Source organism: Falco peregrinus, chromosome 1, assembly GCF_023634155.1.
Source record: "Falco peregrinus isolate bFalPer1 chromosome 1, bFalPer1.pri, whole genome shotgun sequence".
In the NCBI taxonomy this organism is placed as follows: Eukaryota; Metazoa; Chordata; class Aves; order Falconiformes; family Falconidae; genus Falco; species Falco peregrinus.
The window spans coordinates 29858266-29881311 of NC_073721.1; the positions used below are offsets into that span (position 1 = coordinate 29858266).

At 39.1% G+C, this 23046-nt stretch overlaps 1 protein-coding gene across 5 annotated transcripts in view; it reads right to left on the reverse strand.

Annotated features, from left to right (window-relative positions):
• Positions 1 to 2605: 2605 nt before the first annotated feature.
• Positions 2606 to 23046, reverse strand: part of SLF2 (SMC5-SMC6 complex localization factor 2) — a 30433-nt gene continuing 9992 nt past the window's right edge. For 2 of the 5 annotated variants that reach the window (XM_055800427.1, XM_055800467.1), the window contains 15 exons: positions 20351 to 20433; positions 19323 to 19436; positions 18883 to 19050; positions 17002 to 17104; positions 15419 to 15494; positions 14354 to 14495; positions 13794 to 13902; positions 12590 to 12766; positions 11926 to 12023; positions 11151 to 11238; positions 10528 to 10650; positions 9649 to 9726; positions 7880 to 7975; positions 6597 to 6665; positions 2606 to 5393 (listed from right to left, as the gene is read on the reverse strand). In XM_055800427.1, coding sequence (XP_055656402.1) covers positions 5358 to 5393; positions 6597 to 6665; positions 7880 to 7975; positions 9649 to 9726; positions 10528 to 10650; positions 11151 to 11238; positions 11926 to 12023; positions 12590 to 12766; positions 13794 to 13902; positions 14354 to 14495; positions 15419 to 15494; positions 17002 to 17104; positions 18883 to 19050; positions 19323 to 19436; positions 20351 to 20433 — 1560 coding nt within the window. In that variant the 3' untranslated portion in view covers positions 2606 to 5357. The remainder of the gene's footprint in view (positions 5394 to 6596; positions 6666 to 7879; positions 7976 to 9648; positions 9727 to 10527; positions 10651 to 11150; positions 11239 to 11925; positions 12024 to 12589; positions 12767 to 13793; positions 13903 to 14353; positions 14496 to 15418; positions 15495 to 17001; positions 17105 to 18882; positions 19051 to 19322; positions 19437 to 20350; positions 20434 to 23046) is intronic. The other 3 variants (XM_055800456.1, XM_055800434.1, XM_055800445.1) reach the window with 3 other exon arrangements.

The following is a 23046-nucleotide window of genomic DNA, read 5'->3' on the forward strand; positions in this document are numbered from 1 at the left end:
AGAAAAATCAACTGGAGGGAAAACCACGTTGTGCTGTGCAAACCTTATCATAACAATGCTGGAGCCCGAAATACTAAAAAAAAAAAAATAGGTTAGTACACAGGGGAGGCAGGCAGCAGAGCTGATATGCAGTACAGCATCTCGGCATCCTCACCTGCCAGGCCTCTCCCACAGCTCGGGTTAGGGTGAAGGGGACAGTTCAGTTTCCAGCATGCAGATCAATACTTCCGAGAGGCTGAACGATGTGTCTGAAGAGCTCACAACTGCCCTGCATGATTTATGCTGCCTTTATAAAAGCCTGCAGCGTGAATAAAGCATGAGCCTTAATGCCTAGCCATCCCCTCCCCACTACCGAACCTGGCAGCTTTAAGCTATTGTTTCAGCCACAGCCTGGTGGCCAGCCCGGAAAAGTGACCCCCGCTCCTGTCAGAGTCCCGACAGCCAGGACTTTCAACTCCAAGCAGGTTTTCGACAGAAGAGAGCCCGAGACCCAGAGGCAAAGCCATGGAGCCTGCAAGCCAAGCCCCCACTCACATTGCCCAGGTGAAGGACTCACCCGGCAGCACAAAAGCAGCAAAAATCTGTTTACCCTTTCTGCTTTTCTCCGTGAGAAGGAAGGAGCAGCTCTTGCCCAGCTTCAGGCAGCTGCAGCAGTGAATGCAAACCCAAAGGGAAGCACCAGGAGAAGGATGTGTGAAAGCGGCCCTGTATCCTGTGGCCAGGAGCCCTCCCCGACACACCATACGGGCCAAACCTGCCTTGAAAAGCTTTAGGTCTCCCCCCAGGCTGACGGCAAAGACGCCTTGATGACAATGAAGGGAACAATTCCAGTCTTTCATCTAGTTTCCATACCGTCCCTTATGACCTCCCTATAGGGAAGTGGGAGGCAGCTGGGAAGCCGAAGAAGATGAAACAGCAGCAACAGTTCACCAAGCAGAGACAAGGGAAGCATTCAAAAAAGTACAACATACCCAAATGCCACTTAAAAGTCACCTGAAAATCCATCTTAACCAGCAGTCTGCAAATATGGGGACCAGCTTTTGGCATTCAGACCAAAATACCAAGATAGGAAGTTGTGAATGTTTTTCTTCCCTCCTCAGCCAGCCCTACTTTTGATACTTACCAGCTAAAATATTCTTTCAGTTTCATTACTGCAAAGGCAAGGAAGCACTGGCTGAAAAAAGCAGCAGACAAAACCAAACGCACCTCCGCAAGGAGAAGCCCTTCGAGGAATTTACTTTCTCTAGGATTCTCCCCATGGCAGCCCACACCATGCCCCAGCACTGGAAGCCCCTTTCAAGGTTGGGTAAGAAGAGGCCCCACCTGTAAAGCTGGCAAAACATGCACAAGGCAAAACATCAAAGTATTTCACAGCCCGGGGGCACGAAGATGGGAAAATGGCAATCTGAATGTCATTAAGAGCATTCTGATAACTTCAACTCCAAGGAATGAGCTAAATCCACTAATGATTGCCTGACCTCTCCCAGCAGCTCCTTCGGAGCTCTCAGGGAGGATCCCACAGCAGCTGCCTACACTTCTGCAAACTCATCAGGCCTCTTCTCTGCCCCACATCAGCCAGACCCGAGAGCCTTTTTTTTTTTTTCAGGATGCAGAAAAAAGCACCAATACACTAGTGCCAAGGGCTGCCCTCTGGCACAGTGGGCTGTTTCCCCACTGGGCAACCATGGGCAAGAAGTTTCTCAAAGCTCATAAGCCCAAGGCACGAGCCTCCAGTAGAACCAGGAGGGTCACCCCCAGCAGCACCCTTCCTGACTTGTCCCTTCCAGTGGAACACAAAGCCACACAAATTCTAGAAGCCAATGGAAGGAAAAACAAAAAAAAAAAAGCAAAAACCCCAGCTAGGGATATTATGTTATACATAGAGTTTTCCTGGGAAAGAAGAAACTCAAACATACAGGACCAGCACTAATACTGTAGCTTCAAGTATTCCTGCTAGTGACTGGGTCAGCAGAAGAATCTTGTTTATTACCCAAGTACCCTTGGCTGAATCCCCAGGAGAGCGCCGTCTCTCTCACAGCCCACGTGCCCCGTGTCCACCCTGGGCTATGCCACCTCCGAGCCCCGAGCTGGCTGCTGGGCCGTGCTAAGCGCTGGCACTTTTGATGGAGGCAGACCTGGCTTGCCTGTGGTCATGAAATTTAACACTGCAGTAGCCATCCCTCATCGAAACAAGGTCTTCGTACACACTGTAAAAATCCTATCTCTTAAAATCCGATCACACAGCAATCTCACCAGCTGCTCCACCAATGATAACAGCACACTTCAGGTATTTGTTCCAGTCATCTGCCTTTCCCAAAGACATCCTCAACTCAACTATCAGCTTTGGGGACTTCAGAGAGTTCCTGCAGCCGCTGCATCAGTGAAGCGTACGTGTCCTGCCGACCTTCAGCCAGACCTACCTGCAAGTCATTAATCACTTCTGAAATTCCCATCCATTACCAAGTTCCACAACAGGAACAGTGAGAATATGAGAGACTGAATAGTTTCACTGGCAGATTTCAAGAAGCTGCTTTTTTTTTTTTTTTAAGCCATACAGAGGCCTGTCAGAAAATAAATAATTTAAAAAAAGGGCAAAGAGCCAATGTATATTTTATAGTCAGCCTTTAATATTTTGTCTGTGATTACTGCAATAAAGTGCACCTAATTTCACATGAAATGAGATAACGTGGCTCTTAATATAGCCAACATAATATCAAAAGATAAACCTCAGTGCAAAATGCTTATCTGAAGACAACTAAAGCAGTTAAGACATTTACTGTGCAAACAGCCTTTTCCAATGCGTGTAACTTCTGGCTGGGGGCCAGTAAATGAGTCTGCAAAACACAACAGCAGGTTTGCTATTTCTTTTCCAGGAGTCCTGAAGCAGTGCTCAGCTCAGCAGTCCCGTGTAAAGACTGCAGCAATGCTTTGGGATCATCTCTGTAAGGATACCGATGAGCTCCAACTCAATCCATGTCTAGACTTAAGCAACTGGGGAATTATTACTCAAGTTATAAAATAGATGGAAGAAGAGTCCACACAAAGCAGGAAGGGAACAGAGGGAAAACGCCAGAATGTATACACAGGCATTAAGCATGAAACACAGGACTGGCTGAGCTAAGAATGATTTCAAGACTTCCTCCATTTATAGTAAGCTAATCAGCTGTGAACCTAAGAATTACAACATGTGCTGTAAGACCAAAATAGGACCTGCAGCCATTTTTTCGTGAAACAGAGCTGAGGCATGCCCATTTTGTCCAGGGACATTTAATTAGAAAAGCATATCTGGTTTTATTTTTTCATTATTCTATTAAATAAAAGTTAATATCAAAGTGGTTATTCCATCTGGAAAAAAACCTCAGCAGTTTCAGTGTGCTTTTAACTGCAGTACAAAAGCTGTTCATCTAACCCCCTCCCCTTCTTGAAAATATACAGGACAGCAACTTCAACTTTACAAGGCAAGAAAATATATACACATTACATTACAGTAAAGTCCTGCTATTTTTTTAAACTTTATACAACATTAGTGAGAAAAAATATAAACATTCATAAAATTACATACAATTCATTCAACAGAGTAAGTAACCGCTACCAGAGGGAAGGTTGACATACTATCAAAGACAGACAGAGCCAAGGATGGCATTGCCATACCTGTATAACACTAATTTTTTTTAGGGTAAAGCAGTGCTTTTGCCGAACAAAGATACACTTTGAGGTAGATTCTTCCAAATTTTAAATAACACATTGAGATTTTAAAAAAGGGATTCTCTCTCCCTCCCACTCCCGAACAATGCCACAAGCATAACTTTTGTTTGAACAAGGATAAGCTGTTTATTCTGTGAAGGGCACAGAGATGCTGCAGTTTTAAGCTAACTCTCTAACACTTGAAATGAAAGACAAAACATTTAGTATGAATTGGCAAATACCTTCCTTATAAAATGTGTCCATTTCATAGCAGTTCCTTTATATGCAATAAAGGTACTTAAACGTGAAGGTTCTGGTTTTGGGTTTTTTTCAGCTTTATTTTACATTCTCATTTTGGAAAGCTGTAAGGAATTTATACAAAGGAAGACAGAGTAATCTACAAAAATTAAAAGGACACAGTATTATAAAACGCACATGTTGATATTATTAAAAATCTTGCTTGTTATGGGAACCCCAGTTGGTGCTTCTAGTCGATACCTTAATTTTCTCTTAATATATAGACAAATCCTACAGACAAACCACAGTGTAAGATTTAAATGATGGCATTTGCACAGAAAGCACAAAAGGAGATCACATCTTCCTTTGATTATTTCACAAACAGCTCTTGGAGGTTTGTGCATATATTGTACAAGCAGTAAGACTTCACACAAAGGAATTCAGACCTCATATGGCTTTCACAGTTTTTATATAGGTGGCCCAAATGCTAATCTTCTCAAATCTTCACTGAACTGAGATTTTAACATTAGTATTTTCTCCATTTAGAGAAAATGCTGAAGCTAGATAACAAATATAGATAAGTTTGCCTCTTCAGGAGCAGTACAACAATACTACTGGTATAACAAGAGCTCATTTATAACTTGGGTCTTACAGAAACACTTCCTAGTCACCTTCACTGCATAAATAAATTGGTGCCTTAAGATGAGGAATAAGTTAAAATGAATGCATCACTAATAAATTCCATTTTTTAATTTGATAAAACCACAGAGCAAAAAGGGATCCACTTAACCTGTTAGGCCACAATTGCTCTTAACCTTTTTTCCCACTGTCAAGTAAACATGACAGCCATCACTTGTTCCCATGCAACTGCTGTATTTTGTATTTTTTAGAGATATTGGATTATCATACCAATTCTGCTTTGCAGATTACCATGTGCAGGCAATTCTGTTATTCAGCCCAGTTCTGAACCACTTCCTCACCTGCTTGCAATGTGGGAGGTCTAACACTATTTCTGAACTCACATTCCATGTCACGGGGCAGTTCTTTCCCAGACATCCTAAAACAATGCTTGCAGGTGTGTGCTGGCAACAGAACAAATACTTTAGGTTTGCAAATATGTCTTGTGATTAACAATGGAAACGAGAAAACTTCCCTCAGCTTTCAATATGATAAAATATTTCTAGCCAATTCAGACAGGGCTATAGAAATGGTTGGTTTGGTTTTTTTTCCAGTTTACCCACTTCAGTTTTTCAGAAGTAGTGTATTTGTAACAAAAGCAATGTTAAATAAAGTAGATTCTTGTGTTTCTAGTAATTGCCTGAATCAAGCTCAAGTTCTAACTCAGCTGACTGATTTCTTCCGTTCCGACCAAGGTGAAGCTCCATTCATTCTTTTTCAGAATTTTTGCTGTTACTTTCCCTGAACTAGGCAAGATTTTATGAATCTGGCTCCCAGAAGTCATGCAGTTTTCCCTAAAGAATAAAAACAAAACAGTAAACAAGTCAGAAAACCCATGACAGAAGAGCAGGCAAATACTTAGCTTTAGATTGCCACAATGTGTTGCAAGATGCAAGATGCTAGAATTTTATATGGAAACACTTGCCAGTTGCTCTACACATGAATCAACCCCAAATATCTCTGAAAAAACAACTCTGAAAGAGCTGCATCATTACCAGCTTTCATCAGCTGCTGAGTGGCTTCTGCAGCCACGTGTTACTAATCCCACCCCCCCCACCCCCCCCCTGAAACATCACACACACTACAAACTGTGTCTTTTTTGCATGTTGCTGGGAGCAATTAATAGTCTTCATAGGCAAATGACTGATTATGCAGTTTTTAACTGAAATCAATAGTAAGCATATATGTATAATTTAAGTTTTATGCAAGTCATGTTCTACATCACTGGAAAGCTCAGCTTTTCCAAGACAGGTAGCTTTATATTCCAAGACATGACTCAAACAGTTGGTCTAATCACATTACAAAAGAAACCCTACAACCTTAGACTGGAAGAAACAGCTCTGAACTCTGGATATTATCCACCTATTCACCTATTCCACCAGCAGAAATTATCCATCTATTCCACCATGGCCAGCTAGTTATCACAAAGGCAAGTATTAATGAGAGACTAACCCCGACATTATTTACTACTGCATACTTTTACAGAACATGAAAGGCTTTTCTTAATCGTTGCATGAAATTCGACACATTCAAAGGGGGAGCAGTTATCAAGAGCCATTAAACATATGTTGATAAAGCCTTGGACTTAAACAGTCTAAAAGTCACACACTACCAGACCACAGCAGGAAGCCCATCACTGTGTTCCTGCCCCAGTATCCTTTTCGAAGCATCTGCTAATAACTATAACCAGAGACAGGCCTTGTGACTTGATGCAGTACTAGCATTTTAGTGTAAATTTAGTGTAAATTTAGTAAAATGCGAGCCATTTACAAAAGCAGCACTTTTAAGGATAAATATGAAATCGTGGTTTTATTTAATCCAGCAAAGCAAAAATTTTCATTAAAATTTATTCTAATACATCTAAGTGTATTCCACAGCCGTGCTGTTTATGAAGAAAAAAAATATTTTTAAAAGAATATGCTATTTTCAAATGCTAAAAAAATGAGTTAAATGCACACTGCAATATGAAAAGAGGAAAAAAGGTTTCATTACAGTACCTGAGTAGGCCAAGTGGTTTGTATCATATCTTGCCATTTGCCATATATCCTAGCAACTAAGTCTTTTACCTGCAAATTCAGATTGATTAGTTTAGCCATTTATGTTAAAAAGCCAAAAATCATACCCCCTATCTCCCCAAGCCCATACACCCCCTGATAACCCAACACCCAAGGTTTACTGGGACAGAACAATTTTACAAACTGTCACAAAGTATCACCACCTCAACTCCAACCAGCTCGCTGTAATTTGGGACTCTGAATTCAAAGTCATGTACTCCACACAAACAAATTAGAGGCACATGACTCCCCATGTTAAGTGCCTGGAATCAGCACACAAGCCTCTGGCCTTCAAACACCCACCTCATCCTTCGGGTGAGTTAGGTTTGTTAGACAAGTCTGATTGTACCTAGAAAAGGTTCCTGCAACTGCAATCAGAAAAGCCAAATATGCAGCACTGTCTGCTTCTGAAATGAATTTCTTATACATCAAACTGCTTTCATAACCAATCATAAGCAGGTGTTTAATCCAAGCCATTCAGAACTGAGATTTGCTTCACGTGCTGTGTTAAACCCCAGCATAGTGGCGTCCTCTGGAAGTCACTGTACTGTAACACAAATGAAGCGACGGGGAAAAACATACAATTTTCCCCACTCAGTGCATGGGCAATAGAAACAAAAGTGAAAGTGACTCAAGATACAAAAATCCAAGGCAAGAGTAACTGACTTGTTAAAAGGATCCATGGTCTACTAATCTGGCTGATCCAAAAAGAAAAGTCTTCTGGAGAAGTAAGGATGCACATGACCGTAACTTTGATTTAAAGCTGAAGCAGCAAGGCTTTTCAAAGTTGAGGTTGGTCACTTTACCACTGGTCTAATTTGGCTTGCTACAACAGCATGCAAAGCATGAAAATCACAAAATTAGGACTATGGTTAGTAAGCCCCACACCGCAACGCAAATGAAACGCAATTATCCAAGCTTGATGCTATATCACATATACTGTTGGCTTAAATCGACATTTTTAACCAACTCATTAATTTGAAAATAAAACAGACACACATGCAAGATCACATTTTACAGTTGTTAAAGAGTCCTGTTGTTTGCAAACAGAGTATTTTCAGTGCATTAAAATGAGCATATATTTATGTACATGCAAAGACATAGTGCAGTGAAACAAAACAAAAAAACAAACCCATGAGGAACTCTTAGTTCCAGGGCTGGGATGAGGAACAACACACATCAAAAACACTAAACACCACCCCAAAACAAACAAAACCTCAACTTACATGTCTTACCTTAGTTCGATAAAACAGCCTTGCATCTTCCCTAATATCACATTTTATGTGCTTATCTAAGGCACCACAAAGCTTCAGTAAGTGCTGCTAAATAAAGACAAAAGCGTACACCTATTTAAATCGTCGATGTCAAAACTAAAAGCTTCCTTCAAACATTATTTCAACTTTAAAATTATATGCTTCAGTTTGAATTTTTCTCAGAAACATACAGTAAGGAAGGGGGAAATGAAAGAAAACAAGATCACAAGATCCCCTATCAGTTGCTGGTACGCAGCTGGTAAACCAGGTCTAAAAGCTTTAAAAAATAGTTTTAAAGTATAGCAGAGCTATACATCACAAATTTCAAAGTTCCTTGTGGCTAATTTGTAAATCCTTTCGGTCCATGAAGTAGCAAGTGCAGTGCCGTTCAGTTCTTTCATCAGCAAAAAAAAGTTTGAAGTTACAATAGCTAAAAATAATCTTTTCAGTAATGATGTCTCAGGTAATTTTCTTTCGTAGGAATTGGCTGAGTGGGTAAAACATATCCAAGATTAGGCACTGATTTTTTATTTCTCTCTAAATTTCTGATTGCTTTTGCAACTTCACAATCTCTTGATAATGACTCCCAAGATCTTTCATATTCTGTCAATTTCTTCATAAAATTCCTGTTTTCAATCCCTCACTGAACAGCTGCAAAGAGGCTCCACTCTTCAGAACAGGTGAGGCATGCTGAAATTCTACTTACAAACATTTGCTGGTGTCTCAAGACCATGACAATTTAACCCATTTAACTGGAAGAGGATCAAAAGTGGAATAGTTCAAAGTCTAGCCTGCATAATATTCAGCCACACCCCTCTTGCCACTTGATGGCTAACAGGTCAGTGAATAATAGACTCTTTCTTCATTAAGAAACACAGGGACATTAAAAAACGTACATAGAAAAGATCAAGTTCTCCACCAATATTCAGGAAGGCAGTTGTAAAAATCAAATCTCAAAAGATCATCACAATGGAGTTATTTTCTTTGCTATTCTGTTTCATAGTATGCTCTATGATTGTCTTTTTGCATTGAGTAGGAAACCGAGACACTTATGCCACAAAATGTAACCAAGCATTACTGTTTTAACTCTCTCAGACAGTTCACATGACAGATTTCTTAAAAGCCAAGAGTGGAATCCACAGGGTAGAAGGTGTATATAAACACCTTGCAGCAAGCAACTCACAGCAAATGACCACAGATACCTGCGTGGGATTACTGAAAAGCTAAGCTAAGCAGAAGGTACTACTTAACAGATGTTCACATCACATGGCACAGAGGACAGAAGAAAGGCCATCCAAGCTTTCATTTGCTGCACAGCTGCGCTCCAGCACAGAAAACTGTGATGTGTTTGAACATACTTTACTGGATATTTTCAAAGTAGTTTTCTTCTAGACTGAAAAATTTCAACTCCAGAAGTTCACAGGTTCATTGGATTTCTTAGAATTTCTGTGTTGAGTTAATCTGCAGTTACTTTCTGAGAAAGATTAACAAAATAAATGCTTGTTGATCCATAGCCTCATGTTTTGAGGTCGTTTCATTTGCAGAAATGCAGGAGGTTTCTTTCTCTGCAGGAAATACAGAGAAAGCTCTTCTGCATTTACTCCACCGCAGAACAAAGTTTCCCCCAGTGCTACTATCCACTGGTGACCTTCTATCACATGATAGCTCTTACCAAAATAGACCAAGTGCGCATGATAAATAGTCTTTTAAAACCCAAAGATCTACCCACTGAAGTTACTTACCCTTTGATTAGAATTTACAACATCAAAGAAACTAGCTTCACTGACTAGATGAAGGAGGATGTAGATTAGGTAGTATGCCTGGAGAGAAATCAAAAGAACTTTAGTAGTCAAAGCACAATCATAACACTTCATACACAGATACAATACTATCTTTGCTTTCTAGAATGATACCTCCAATAGCCAGATCACTGGACAAGGATGTCTACCCATCTGCCTAAACAACTAATTTGAAACAGTACATTCATATATTAGAGACATTTTGAAACTTTTAAGTTACTCAAGTAACCTACGAAGCCTTATGTATTTTAATTACTGAAAATTAAATTTGGTAGTTTGCTTTATTTTCCTATCATCTACATCCAGATCAAAGTACTTGCTAGGAGGCTCCATGACAGACTCAAATAACCACCAAACCAATATTCAATTTTTAGATGGATGGAAATACTAAATCTTTCTAATACTTTTCTATGAGAAAAGATTCATAAAAGATTCATAAATGTCTTTCTGAAGCCTGCAGGTGAAGGTCTGGCTCAGCATCAGTTTCCATTGATTACATCAGAAGTGAGGGAGGATGGTCCTCTGATTACAGAAGACAGGAACTCAAGACATCCACGTGACTTGACCATTCAGAAAATCTATTTCCCTGTTCGTAAAACAGCCTAATACAGCTTCCTCTGTCACATGCTGCTTCTTTCCTTCCTCCATGACTACAATTAAAATTAAACATGAGTAATATTTTAATTATACAGATGCACAGCGAAATATGTACAGTTCCATGTACAGAACCCTCCCCAGTTAACAGAAATTAAAAGAAATATTCTCAAAATGTTAGGAGATGCATAAAAATACAAATGCAAAAGAGCACTATGAGCTATATACCTCCTGTTCTAGTTCCGTATGAAGGTGGTCTTCACTGGCATTCTGCTGCTCCAGTCCTTCTCTCATCTTCTTTAGTAAATTAGAAGGTTTCATGTACACCAGAAACTGATGCAGAAGAGACATCTATAGATACAAACATTAATAAATTGGTCTGGTTTACTGGCAACTGAAAATTGGAAGCTGAGTGCCATTACAATATTATTTGCCCACTAAGACAAGAATATAAAAAGGGATTTTTAATTGAACTGCAAGTTTTCATGCTTTGGGTAATTTTTGACTATTCACAAACTGAAGTCTTTGTACATTGCCTCAGGAAAAGATCAGCCCTATGAAAACAGAGTGACTCTACGTGAACACAAAAGGAAGATTGAAAAAAGAAGCGTAGACCTCTTTCCAGTGTCAAAAATGAATGGTTAGACACAAAAACAATACTGTACTTACAAGCTGCAGAACGTGCAGGTTACACATGTGCAAATATACTTCAAACACTAATCTAAACCAAAACCTACCAACTGGTCATTTTGCAAGGTTCTCAAAAATAGGCTTACAGTATTAAAACAAACAATAATACTTAAGTTTTCTAAACTTTCAAATTATACACACACAACACATACGTGCAGTACCTGCTTGTCACTGTCATCAGGTATTTCTATGTGCTTTTTATGAAGAAGCTTTGAAATGATCACTAGGCTAAGACGTCTTCTTACTTCCCTGAAAAACAATTAAAAAAATTTCTTTCCCAGAGAATTTCTTAAATCCAGTTTCTATAAAGTATATGAGGTATTCATGGCTTCCCTAGACATAAACTTGCCTGCAACTATTAAACTGGATTTTCTGAATGTAGGTGGTATTAAACTAGTAAAGAGGCTAGTAAAATGTAAGTACCCTTATTTCATTGCAGCTTTTCTTCTGTACAAGTATACACTGCTACAGGCTTGCCTCCCACCCTGAAATTGAGGACCCAATACACTCTCCTCACTCAAATACATAACAATTTAGCCATTTCAAAGACACAGAACTTGCAACAGACTGACACTTTAAAAAGCAGCCATGAATCGCCCAAAGAAAATTTAGGGTTTGGTCATTCAGACAAGAATTCAGAGTACATGATGGGTGTCAGAAACTGAAGTCATTAAGTCTTTACTATAGGGTACCAGGAAGTCCGCAGCCCAGAAAGCCACACATAAAATGTAAAACAATCCTTTTACGCAGCACAGGTGATCAAGTAGCTATATATACACACACCAAGATCTGCATATACATCTGTAACATATAAGAACCCACACACACCCTTTTTTTTTTTTTTAAGGCATGTAATATATATTGCATTTATCAGACCCGAGCTTATACAAATAAATCAGCTGTTAATGATGCTACATATTTCTGATGTTGTATTACCGTCCACACACTATCCAGCTAGGCACCAGCTGAACTAGCCATAGGAGATTATGGTGATGACTGGAGAGTTCACTCACTGCCAGGCACAGCTCAGGCATCTTTAAAAGAACAACAATTGTGATGCTGAAGAACAGATATGGTGGGCATTTGTTTTATTTGCAAAGAAGTACACATCTACTCTCTAGAAACATACACAGCATAAATGTTAAAAGAAACTGATCTAATAAGAAACGATGTGCATAAAGATATTTCTGCATTCCACCAGTAGTTAAGTCTGCTAAATACCATTTTACAGTAGAATAGTTGAGATCAGATTGCTTTTAATGACATTTTATCAGTTTAGTGCAATCATTTCTTCATATTTTCAGAGCGCCATATTAAACATACAGCTATTTTAGTAAATATAAGGTTAAGTTCAATACCACAGTCCCCTTGCAGAAGAGGACAGGAAAGCATAATGTCACTCAACAAAACCCTCTCAGTATACCCAACCCACCTCCTAAATCTCACACAAATCCAAAAGCTCTCAATTTGTTCATATTAGATTTTCAACCAGTATTTTTCTGATACATCAAGAAAAAATTAAAACTTCAAAACAGAACTTTCTTGAAAAGTCAGTTGCAGTTTCATGAACCTAGTACATGGAAATTAATTAGGAAGTTACCTTTGTATCCCAGTCTTTTATACTTATCAGAAGCTTTATGAAAAGGCACTGAAAATCTATCAAAGGAATTCGCTTTAACTGTTTCTCCAAGCTTATTTTAAATAGCAAGAGAAGCAGCAGCAATATTTCTTGATCAGTATATCCACCTTGAATTACTGTTGTACAGAAACCTAGAAACTTCAAAAGAAATAAAAAGCATTAAAACCTGAAATTCGTTTAGCTTGAAGTGTGATGAGAACTTGTTTTCCACCCTCACATCAAAATGTACCTCAAATGATATATAGTTCTTGCAACACTTGTAATGTTTCCCCACCTCCCAGTAGCTGTGCTTTTTTTTTTCTTTTTTTTTTTTTTAATATATATGTATAAATGAGAACATAAATGAATCAAAGGATGTGTATTCTGCCCCTAGTGGAGATGCTCTGAATGCTTACTTGTGAACTAAGTGATTTTATAGTTTAAAATCTCTGAAGAAACGATGCTAGGATGATTCAAGTACTTCTAGAAGGAACTGGGAAATCAGTTATAGTCAGTATTTTTCCCATACAGCCTTTATTCACAGAGAACTAGCCTGTGAAGTGTGATCAGCACCCATTCACCCTATGGTCTCACGGGACACAGTGCATGCATCTTAACAGCTCACTTCACAGAACAGTCACAGCTGCACCTGCCCTCCTTGAGCTCCCACCTCATTCACCCAGTGCGGCACAGGGACCGACTGCACATCGAGAGCTGCACTAACACACTGAGGCAGAAAAAAAACCAACCACCCAACATCAACTGCCCTTCCCCTTCCCACTGCTAGTCACAGCTAGAAAAGGGAGGCAGCAGAACTGCGCAGCTGTGAGTGAAGCCAATGGAAGTCAGGAAACTAAAGTTTGCGACAAGCCTGCAATAACCTTTGCTGAATGTGAAGCTGAAACCCCCAGGATAGCACCTACTCACAAAACATGCCCAGGACTACATTCAGACAGCAGGGTTTTTGCAAAAAAAACAAAAAAACAAACCCCCCCCCCCCCAACAAACAAAAAACCAGCCAACAAAAAAACCCAAAACACAAACAAAAAAACCATCAACCCCCCCAATACAATCAAAGCCAAGCAAAAAAACCCCAAACCTCCATAACCAAACCCCCAACAAACCAAACCAAAGCATGCACCCCCCCAGATAAAAACCTCTCCCACACTAACTGGAGTTTTCTCACCTTAATGACATTAATTAAATTGTTTTCTGGTAGACTGGAGAAGGCTGGACCAGCAGAGGTTAGGTCTCCTCTTGGCTGTTGTTTACCCACTGTTTCTTGCATCTGACTTCTAATAGAAGAGACACTAATCTAAGCAATAAATCATCAATTTAAAAGCCCATAAAAGCTTATTTGCACCAAACTGAAGGAAAAAAAAACCCCTGCATGTTTCACAGTGCCTTCAAATCAAAACAGTCCTCAGCTGCAGAGCACACATATCTATCTCAACTTGTAAGCAAAATTACTTCTAATTCTGCCCAGCTGTTTAGGCAAGAATTCTTGTAAACCTGCATTAGGAAGGTGCAGGACAAAGGACAATGCTCTGGTTTGCTGAATCCCTACCTGGCAGGCATTGTTTGAAGTTCTGGCTTGCTTACTCAATTATACTGAGCTGAGAATTTAAAGAGTATGGCTTGATGGAAGGCAGGGAAAATAAAGAAGAACCTTCTGATTCTATATTCTGAACACAGGGCTTGCTTTCACAGGATCTAAGCAATAAATATCAAAATAAAAACACTTACAAAATATCACGCTCGTTAAAGTTGGGCTGAAGATGCTGCAATGGAAAGAGAGATCGAAACGCAACACCCATATTGACAAAAACTGTTGACACATCAGCTAACGAAGGAATCCATGGTTTAGACTGTTCATCACTGATGGAAGCTACAAGTAAAAGACATGGAATGGATTAGTTTTAAATTTAGTTTTTAGCATTAGTTCCTTTTAAGGGTAATAAATAAGCTCTGCACTCTGCGTCAGTTCTACCACCTTGAACTGTTCATTCAGAACCAAGCCTAATGCCAGCAAAGCACAAAATAAAGGAGGCTACATTCCCTCTCATAACAGCTCACAGTCTGGTTTCAAACGAGATTCAAAATATGGCATACAATTTGGATAGACTTGAGCAAGTACTTCAAGAGAACTACATTACTTTAATGATGCTAACTGGCAGGCTTAAATGAATTACTGACTTCGGATGGATCTGAATCAAGTGATGACATGGAGAATGAAGGAACTCATACTGGAGAAGTACTGGAGAGTATAGATGAAGGAAGGCAAAATACATAAGGCATGAGCAGGACTGTGGATTGAAGCAGATCCTTGGAAGTGTTTTTGTGCAGGTCTATGAGTCTTTTTGCTTTTGCCATTTATCTGGAAAGCAAACCATGCAGTGCTACACACTGGGTATGATGAGGTGAAAAACATCTTGTAGTCCTTAAGCTATGAAATTAATGTCTGTGTCTTCCAAAGTGAAAGATGCAAAGGACAGTAAACTTTTGAGCAGACTGGGCTCCTCTTCAGGTCAATTCTGTTTGTGAAATAACATAAGTGAATTTAAAAGGCTCTGTACAGATGCACTGCTTTGCAAATACATGCCAGGACCATATCCTGTGGTAGAGCTTGCACACACTCAGTGAAGACCAAGTCCTATTATTTGTGCATTACGTAACTGAAGAGCCTAAATTCATGCCAGAATAACAGAACAGAGCCAAAGCCTTTTACTTCTTCCCCAATACCCTTCTATACCTAACAGAAGGGAAATGCCTTCATTCAAGTGGTCAGTTTTCCATCCTTCAAATACTTACCATTTTTTAGTGTTATCTCCATCAGTCTGTCTAAAATCTGGGTGGAAACACAATAGTCAGGATGAACAGACATCATCTGTGGAGAGACAAGAAACTACATGTCAAAACACCAAGTTGCATGATGGCATCAATTTTCTTTTAATTAAAAAAAAGAAACCAACTCTGGTAAAATAAAGTAAGAAACAGTAACAGAAAAGAAACCAACTGCAAAGCCTCTAAAGCAAGATACACCAAGGAGAACAGAGTATTGTGAATATTGATCATTTCAAGCAGTGCACAGATACTATGAATACTTTAAAATCAATTATTTGCAATATCATAATGCTGTAACCCCATGTTGAGCCTGTTGGTTCATAAGAGGGTACCAAGGGTTAACAGAATGGAAATATCATATATCCCTTTGGAACTCGTTTGCATCTGTGACCAAATTAAACTCCTTGATGAGGAGCGGGTGCAAAAGAGTTAACGGCAACCTTTTCTGGTGATGGGCAAGTTGAACATATGCAATACTAAACCAAAACAATGAATTCTTAGTTTTTCACAGAACATGACTATGAAGCGCAATTCAGGTTTCTTCTAGCACTTCGCTAACCCAGCAAAAATCTCCTTTTCTCCCTCAAGTGCTGGAGAGTTTCCTGCTCTGTAAGTGAGCTGAACTGGCTCACACTTCCCTCCTTACTAGAGGAACACCAGGGCTCACAGAGCGGTTGGTGGGAGGCAATGCTTTACTGCCTGGAGGCAAGAACACGGAGGAGCAAAATATTTCCCTTTTGGCAAAAGCAGAAAGCCAGTCCACAGGCCCAGGCTGCAATTTCACAGGCGGACCAGCTTTCTTTTTTCTTTCAGGCATAGTTAGAATGAGGCAAATAGTAATGGAGTGGAGACTGGAGAGGGGCATTTTTTTGTAAGAGAACAATGTAAACTTCCTGGGGATTTATTTAATTCCTGGGGATAATATAAAATTTTGAAATTAAAAAAACCCAACTTTTAAACAAAGAGTCTGAGGGCAAACCAAAGCAATCTAGAAAGCAGGCAGCCACCATATTGTCTTTGAGAATGACTCCAGACTTTTCTTGAGCCACAATGTGTATCGACCTTTTCAAAATTAACATTATGTGATACATATGTAATACAGCTACCTCTAACGATTTAGAAGGCAATATATGCAGAAATGGTATTTTTGCACTTTTGCATACTGCAGTGTGTACTTTTTTTTTAAAAGGGTGGAAGGAAATAAAATAAACATTTGCTTGTGATTTGGCTCACACTTACAACCTGCAGTCTCTTCTCACCTAGCATGTACCACGCCTTTTTCAAATGCAGTAACATGTATCAAGATGGACAGGGACTGGCAGCTTTGCAGTCAAAGTGTGGATAAAAAGCTATCCCTAGTGTCTCACTCCCAGTGACAATCAAAGTATTTCAGACTGGAGAACAGAAAGAATTTTTTTTTCTTTATTTAGAAGTTGTTAATCTAATGCAACGGATTCACAAAGTTATTCTGTATATTCCTGCCACAACTGCCTTCCAGGAAGAGTATTATACTTGGATGGCGTATAACTGCATGAATAGTATAGTCTTACCTGGAAAAGCCACTTTAGAATTGGTATGGGACACAAGATACAACTGTAAGCAGAACTTAGAAAACCACTAATAGCTAAAGAAAGCTGCTGTGTTACACCAGAACTGTAAGACAAAGATGGGGTGGGGAAAGAGGAGAAAAATTAATTAGTGGTTGAACCAGCACCTTCACAAAAGCCTAAGAACTTCCCCATTCCTCAAACCATCATCAACAGCAACCAAAGATCTGAACATCCAAAAGAGATGTTATTGTTATGCTTTTACATGTATGAAATACTACAGAAATTAACCCTTTTTTATTTACAACAACTATCTTTTTCTCCAGACCGCCATACTACATAATTTGGAAACATCCATATTATTAGAGAAAACCAGCTTCAAACAAACACTGATTTACACCACTATGCCTGTCTACACAGATAGGATGTTATGCTCAGTGAGATCAGTGAATAAGATTTTTAACTGTCCAATAAATTTACCAACACTTTTAGAAAAACAGAGAAAAATTTTGAAATTTTTGAAATAACCTTTTAAACAAAGAATCCGGGGGCAAACTAAAGCAATTAAAATGAAACAATTTAATCTCATTGTGCAAATTTGTGGGGTGCAAAACGTAGCTGTTGGAAGAACAGAAAATATGTCATTTTTATTACCGATTTATTTTAGCTTTAGTCTTCTTTAGAAAATCAGGTATGTTATAAACAGCTGAATTACTGTTACCTGGTTTCCCACATACCCCTTTAGTCTCCTCTATTCCCAGTATCTGCTAAAACAGGTAGCTCTGCTGAGAGATGTGTCCTAACTTCTCCATATACCCTCTGTCTGAGTAAGGAGCTAGGAAGACATCCACAAGCTAACTGGGCAGCCAGTACATGCCAGCTGTGCCAACTGGGCAGAATGCATAAGCAATTAAATCGTAATTGCCTTATGCAAGAGATAATTAATTTAATTCTCATTCCTCCAGTCACTGATTTACAAGATACTTTTGAAGCTTATAACCTTGTGATCTTCATAACATGTTAACAGAGTGGCCTGAAACCAAAGGACATATCACAAACACCACTTCCTCAAGAGATAAGGAGCCATCCTCCTCACCTTCACACACACAATAGCACATACACATGTATACAAAATCCTTTAAGATTAAATGAATTCTCTCAGTTTCATTGATGCAAGTTTGCAGTAAAATGCCAACTGAAATAACCAAAATTTTTCAGGATTTTCACTTGTGGTATTAGGCAAGAATTTGCCCAGTTATTTGTAGTCTGACGGCCTCATAAATATGCAATACAAATCCCTATGAGTTACAGAACAGTTGTTTATATACACACAGACACACTGTTAGCTCAGTGACTGAATCTAACAGATGTCAGAAATCCGGACTTTCCACAATCCTCATTAGGTGGAGCCCTAAGTCCCAGGCCAATTCAGGACTGAAACACGCAACAGTCTTTCAGCAGACATAATGCAACATTAGTAGGTCACAAATCATTCACCACAAGGTCCTCTTTCTGTCTTGGAATAGTTAAGCTTTTGTTTCTTCTTTCTCCTAACATTTCACTTCTGCATTTAGCTTCCACAAAGTGGTCAGATTACCAATAACAGGCCAACATAGTAGAAATATGGAAGAGGCCAGAACACCTTTTTTTTCCCCCTTATGTCTCATTTAAGATGTTTTTCAAGAATTACAGAGGAGGAAAGAAGGAAGATTCAATTAAGAATTCATCGTTCTCTAAAGCTAACCTGGCATGAAGAATTCCAGTCTTGCCTACTTAGTAAGACAGAGATCATCTGTATGCAAAGATACTATTTGATCTTAAAAACTGCTAACATTGTAGAAAATCATACAAGTAAACACAACAGAGCAAAGAGGATATTCTTACTTAAGAAGGAGCCTTTCTATAGGATTTTGAGGGATGAAGTGAAAATTCCTCAAGTCAAGGTTATGCTGATTGAAGATTTTCCCAGAGGTTGAAAAATCAAATATATCTTCTCCAGGGGGGTAGTCAGGTATGGCATGAGCTACTACTGAAAATCTCTTTATAATCGCCCTGTAAAATTCAAAATTGCTTTTGTTAATTTAACACTGAGAGGCTATTTGTTGGTTGAGACAGTTATTTTCAGATGATGAACACATCAGCCTGAAGTGAAAGCTGAATTGTTAGAATACAGTAATATTGGAGAAAATCCACTCAACCCCAAAAGACAATAAAAATGGTTCACAGTAAGCATATTAACAACAATGGATGGAAAGAGAGAGATTAGGAAAAAAGACTAAAAAAAGTTAAGAACGAGATTTAATTGGGTTTGGAGTTGGAAGGACCTGTGTTCTTCTGAGAGATCTTCATCTCCACTGGCATCCTCATGTTCTCCATCCAAAGAATCAGCTTCCTTTCCTTGCATGTCTTCCTGTAACCATCTTTCTAGTTCATCTACCCTGAAATAACAGTAGTGGCAGAACATATCATCACCATTTAGTATTTACAACAGAAGACAACAAAATTTCAGCGTGGAATATGACGCCAGGAGTCAGTAGCCAATTAGCAAGGCAAAAGCATGAGAGATGTTGTGCTGGTGCAAAAAACCAAACATCTTGCAATTCCAAGAAACAAAGTGGATTCCATGAATTTCCAACAGCACAATCAATCACTCGTTCGTCAGCAACAAACACACTCCACCAACTTCTGACATATTTTTTTGTAATTGCACAAAACTTTCAATCTTATGTTTGATTTTTTAAAAACTTTGTTTTAGATTTCATACTAGTATTTTATTTGTTAAATGGTAGTAGTTATAAGAGTTGTTCACTACTCCATAGTCAGTCAGCCCATAGTTACTAGGGTCAAATGCTTTAAAACACTTAAATGACACAAACATACCCACCGCCACCACTTGTCACTTTCTGCCCAAAAGATCCCTCGCAAGAACACTCATTAGTTCTGTTCACTGAACTGTGTGTAAGTACTCAGATACCAACAGGCTACACAAACTTTGGAAACCAAAACTGAGCTACAAATGCCTTTGAAGAAACTAGCACAGTCAGCCCACATAATGGTACTGTTTCATGCTGGACCAGCAGCTGCTAGCTGGCTCAGTGACCTATAACGAAGGCATGAGTGAATTTAGTCTGGCTTTTGAGGGGCAGACAGATGTATCACAAATCGCCCATTACCACTTGGAAGGAGTTTGTCATTCAGCTTTTACAGTTAAGCTGCACTTGTAGGTCCTGTCAGATGTATGTTGGTGGCATGAGCAGGCAAAGCACAGCTTGCTGCTACCCAAACTCCATCAGTAAACTTAAGCTTCTGCAACTCCATCCCAAATCTTTCAAAGCAGCTTTTAGAAACAAACCTTTTTGATTCTTCTTTCTCCTTCAAGAGATGTTCCAAGCTGTTCACATATGACACCTGGCTAACAACAGAAGGCTTGGAAAGCTGTAAATGAAATAGTATGAAATTTTAAAAAATACCACAAGCTATCAATTTGTTCAGTATTAGACAATGAATATAATCAAAATACAAACTTCAAATTTTAATGATGTTTTACCCAAAGTTAAAAACTCAAAGGAGATCCTGAAAAACAGGGCAATTAACAGTTTAGGTTTCTCAGTCCTTTGACAATTTTGTATAACGGTCAACAATCTCTTGGTGATTAATTTAGAAATAACTGCTTCACGATGGATCTGAACAGCAAAGCAAGTCTCTGCTTCTCTCCCTGGGGCTGACCTCCAGCTAACCTTCACAAAGAGCATTAGCATTAGAATTATTCTACCTCACAGCTTTTTATTACCATCCAAGGGATTCTCGTGCATGAGACAAGAAATTCCAAGAATGATTTAGTACTTCTTTGTTACTTTCAGGAGTCCCTAGAGGGCAAAGCACCACTATTTGCTAAATCACCTCCAAAATCATCAGACAAAACAAAGCTTCCAAAAAAAATCCTAATATAAACCCAAATTAAGAAGCTAATAAATAGAATTAAAACCCAAACAACTCACAAAGAAAGTCTTATCTGCTAGAAAATTAGTTTATTTTTCAGTAGCCAGCATTTTATTCAGCTACAAGCAGACAACACAGGTTTGAAATCATTTATGGCCATGATTCAGTTCTTTAGACAAGCAGTGCCCTTCTGACACGCCTTCTTAAACTGCAAACCTCTTACAAGTGACAAAGCTTCCTCCTATGACCTCCTTTGTTTTAAGAGAACACAATTCAGTAAGAGCATACCCTCTCACTGGGCATTTTCTATCACCCAAAGGTAAGAGAAGTTAGTTTAAGAATTTAGTATTCACCTGCTAATAAAACACCCAGTTAATACAGCATTAGTTTTTGGTAATCAGATGTAGCTTTCAAATGTAACAATCAGCACATCTTTGTCTGGGAAATCCTGTGGGAAAGCTGAAGACCTCTTACCTTAATTTGTATCTGTTTTATATCTCTAAAATGACTGTTGAACAACTGAGGAATCAAGACTTTATAGCAATGTGCACGTACACGTATGTACTTTCTTACAAGACAGGAGAAGAATGCTAGCATATGCAAAACACAGTCATGGAAATTTTGGTTCAGTTCTTAACTGTTTTATTTGGCCATTGATTATGCAGAAACAAGACAGGCCAAATGTTCTGGTCACACACATGTTCCACAAACATTTGATCTAGGCTGCATCTGTTTGCCAGTTTTAACCATTAATTACATAGACATGTTGGTTAAGATTGTGGAACACGTATGTAACCACAGAAGTCTGATCTATAACGTGTCTGCATAATGAATCATAAGGACAGATAAAATAATTATGGCTGTTCAACATCTGCCTACGGAGACAGTAACTCAGTCAACAAATGAACCGTTTCAGGGATTTTTAAATAGAGGAGAGGAGGATGAGAGTATTTATATGGGTATTCTCCTATTTGTTTTCTGCTGTAGAAAACAGCAGTGGGCTGACCCCAGCCAACAGCTAAGCACCACACAGCTTGTTCATTCCCCACCCAGTGGTGGGGGGGAGTGAATAAGAAGAGCAAAAGCAAGAAACCTCATGGGTCAAGATAAAGAGAGTGTAATAAGCTAAGAAAGAGGCAGTAAGGGGGAAAAGAAAAAAAGCGATGCAAAGGCAATCACTCAGAACCTCCCACAAGTAGAAGGATGCCCAGACAGACGCCAAGTAATGGCTACATGCCAGACTCACTCCCCCTGCTTGGTCATGACACTATGTTGCATGGAATATACACCCCTTTGGTTATCTACAGCTGTTCAAGCTCTGTTCCCCCAGCTTTTGTTCACTCTGGCCTACTCGCTGCAGGGGCAGAACAGGAAGAGAAAGCCTTGACACTGTGCAAGTACTGCTCCCAATGGCCAGCAGACTACTCTCTTATCGACACTGCTATTGTCCAAAACACACACCACCATACAGCTGTTATGAAGAAACCAAACCCCAACCCAGCCAGACTCAGCACAACAATCTTTTTATTCAAATGCAGGCATTTCCAACCTTTGTCAGGAATGCCACATTAGTCCTTACTGCAGGACTTTCCTAAATAAACACTATATCACAATAAAACTTCAAAATTACTATACTTATTTGACAAGCTCTCGTTGAACAAATAGGCTAACTTAAAAACACACATCAATTCATCACAATATTCTGTAAACTGGGATTTAAACACTTCATCTATCCTTCGTGAACAGAAGCAATTCAGTTTTTTGAAATCCTTTCTAAAATACTTTCAATTTCCATGAAATTCAGCATCAAAGAAAACATCACAGATCGAGAACTTGTACAGATTTCGGACAATCACAGACTGTGACAAGGATATATGACTGGTCTAACATACAGATGTCTCAACATCTAGGTTAATTTCCTCTAGTTACCCTCAACTCAAAAATATTACCTGATCAGGAAAATGAAAACATTAGACCCCACACATCTTTTAAATGTAACCTCCTGCCTTTTTCTTTAGGGGAGGGCAGAGGAGGGCAAAACCGGAATTCCTAAAAGCCACTGAAGAGCCTGTGGCTAATGCAAGCCAGCTGCACAAACCATCTTTCAAA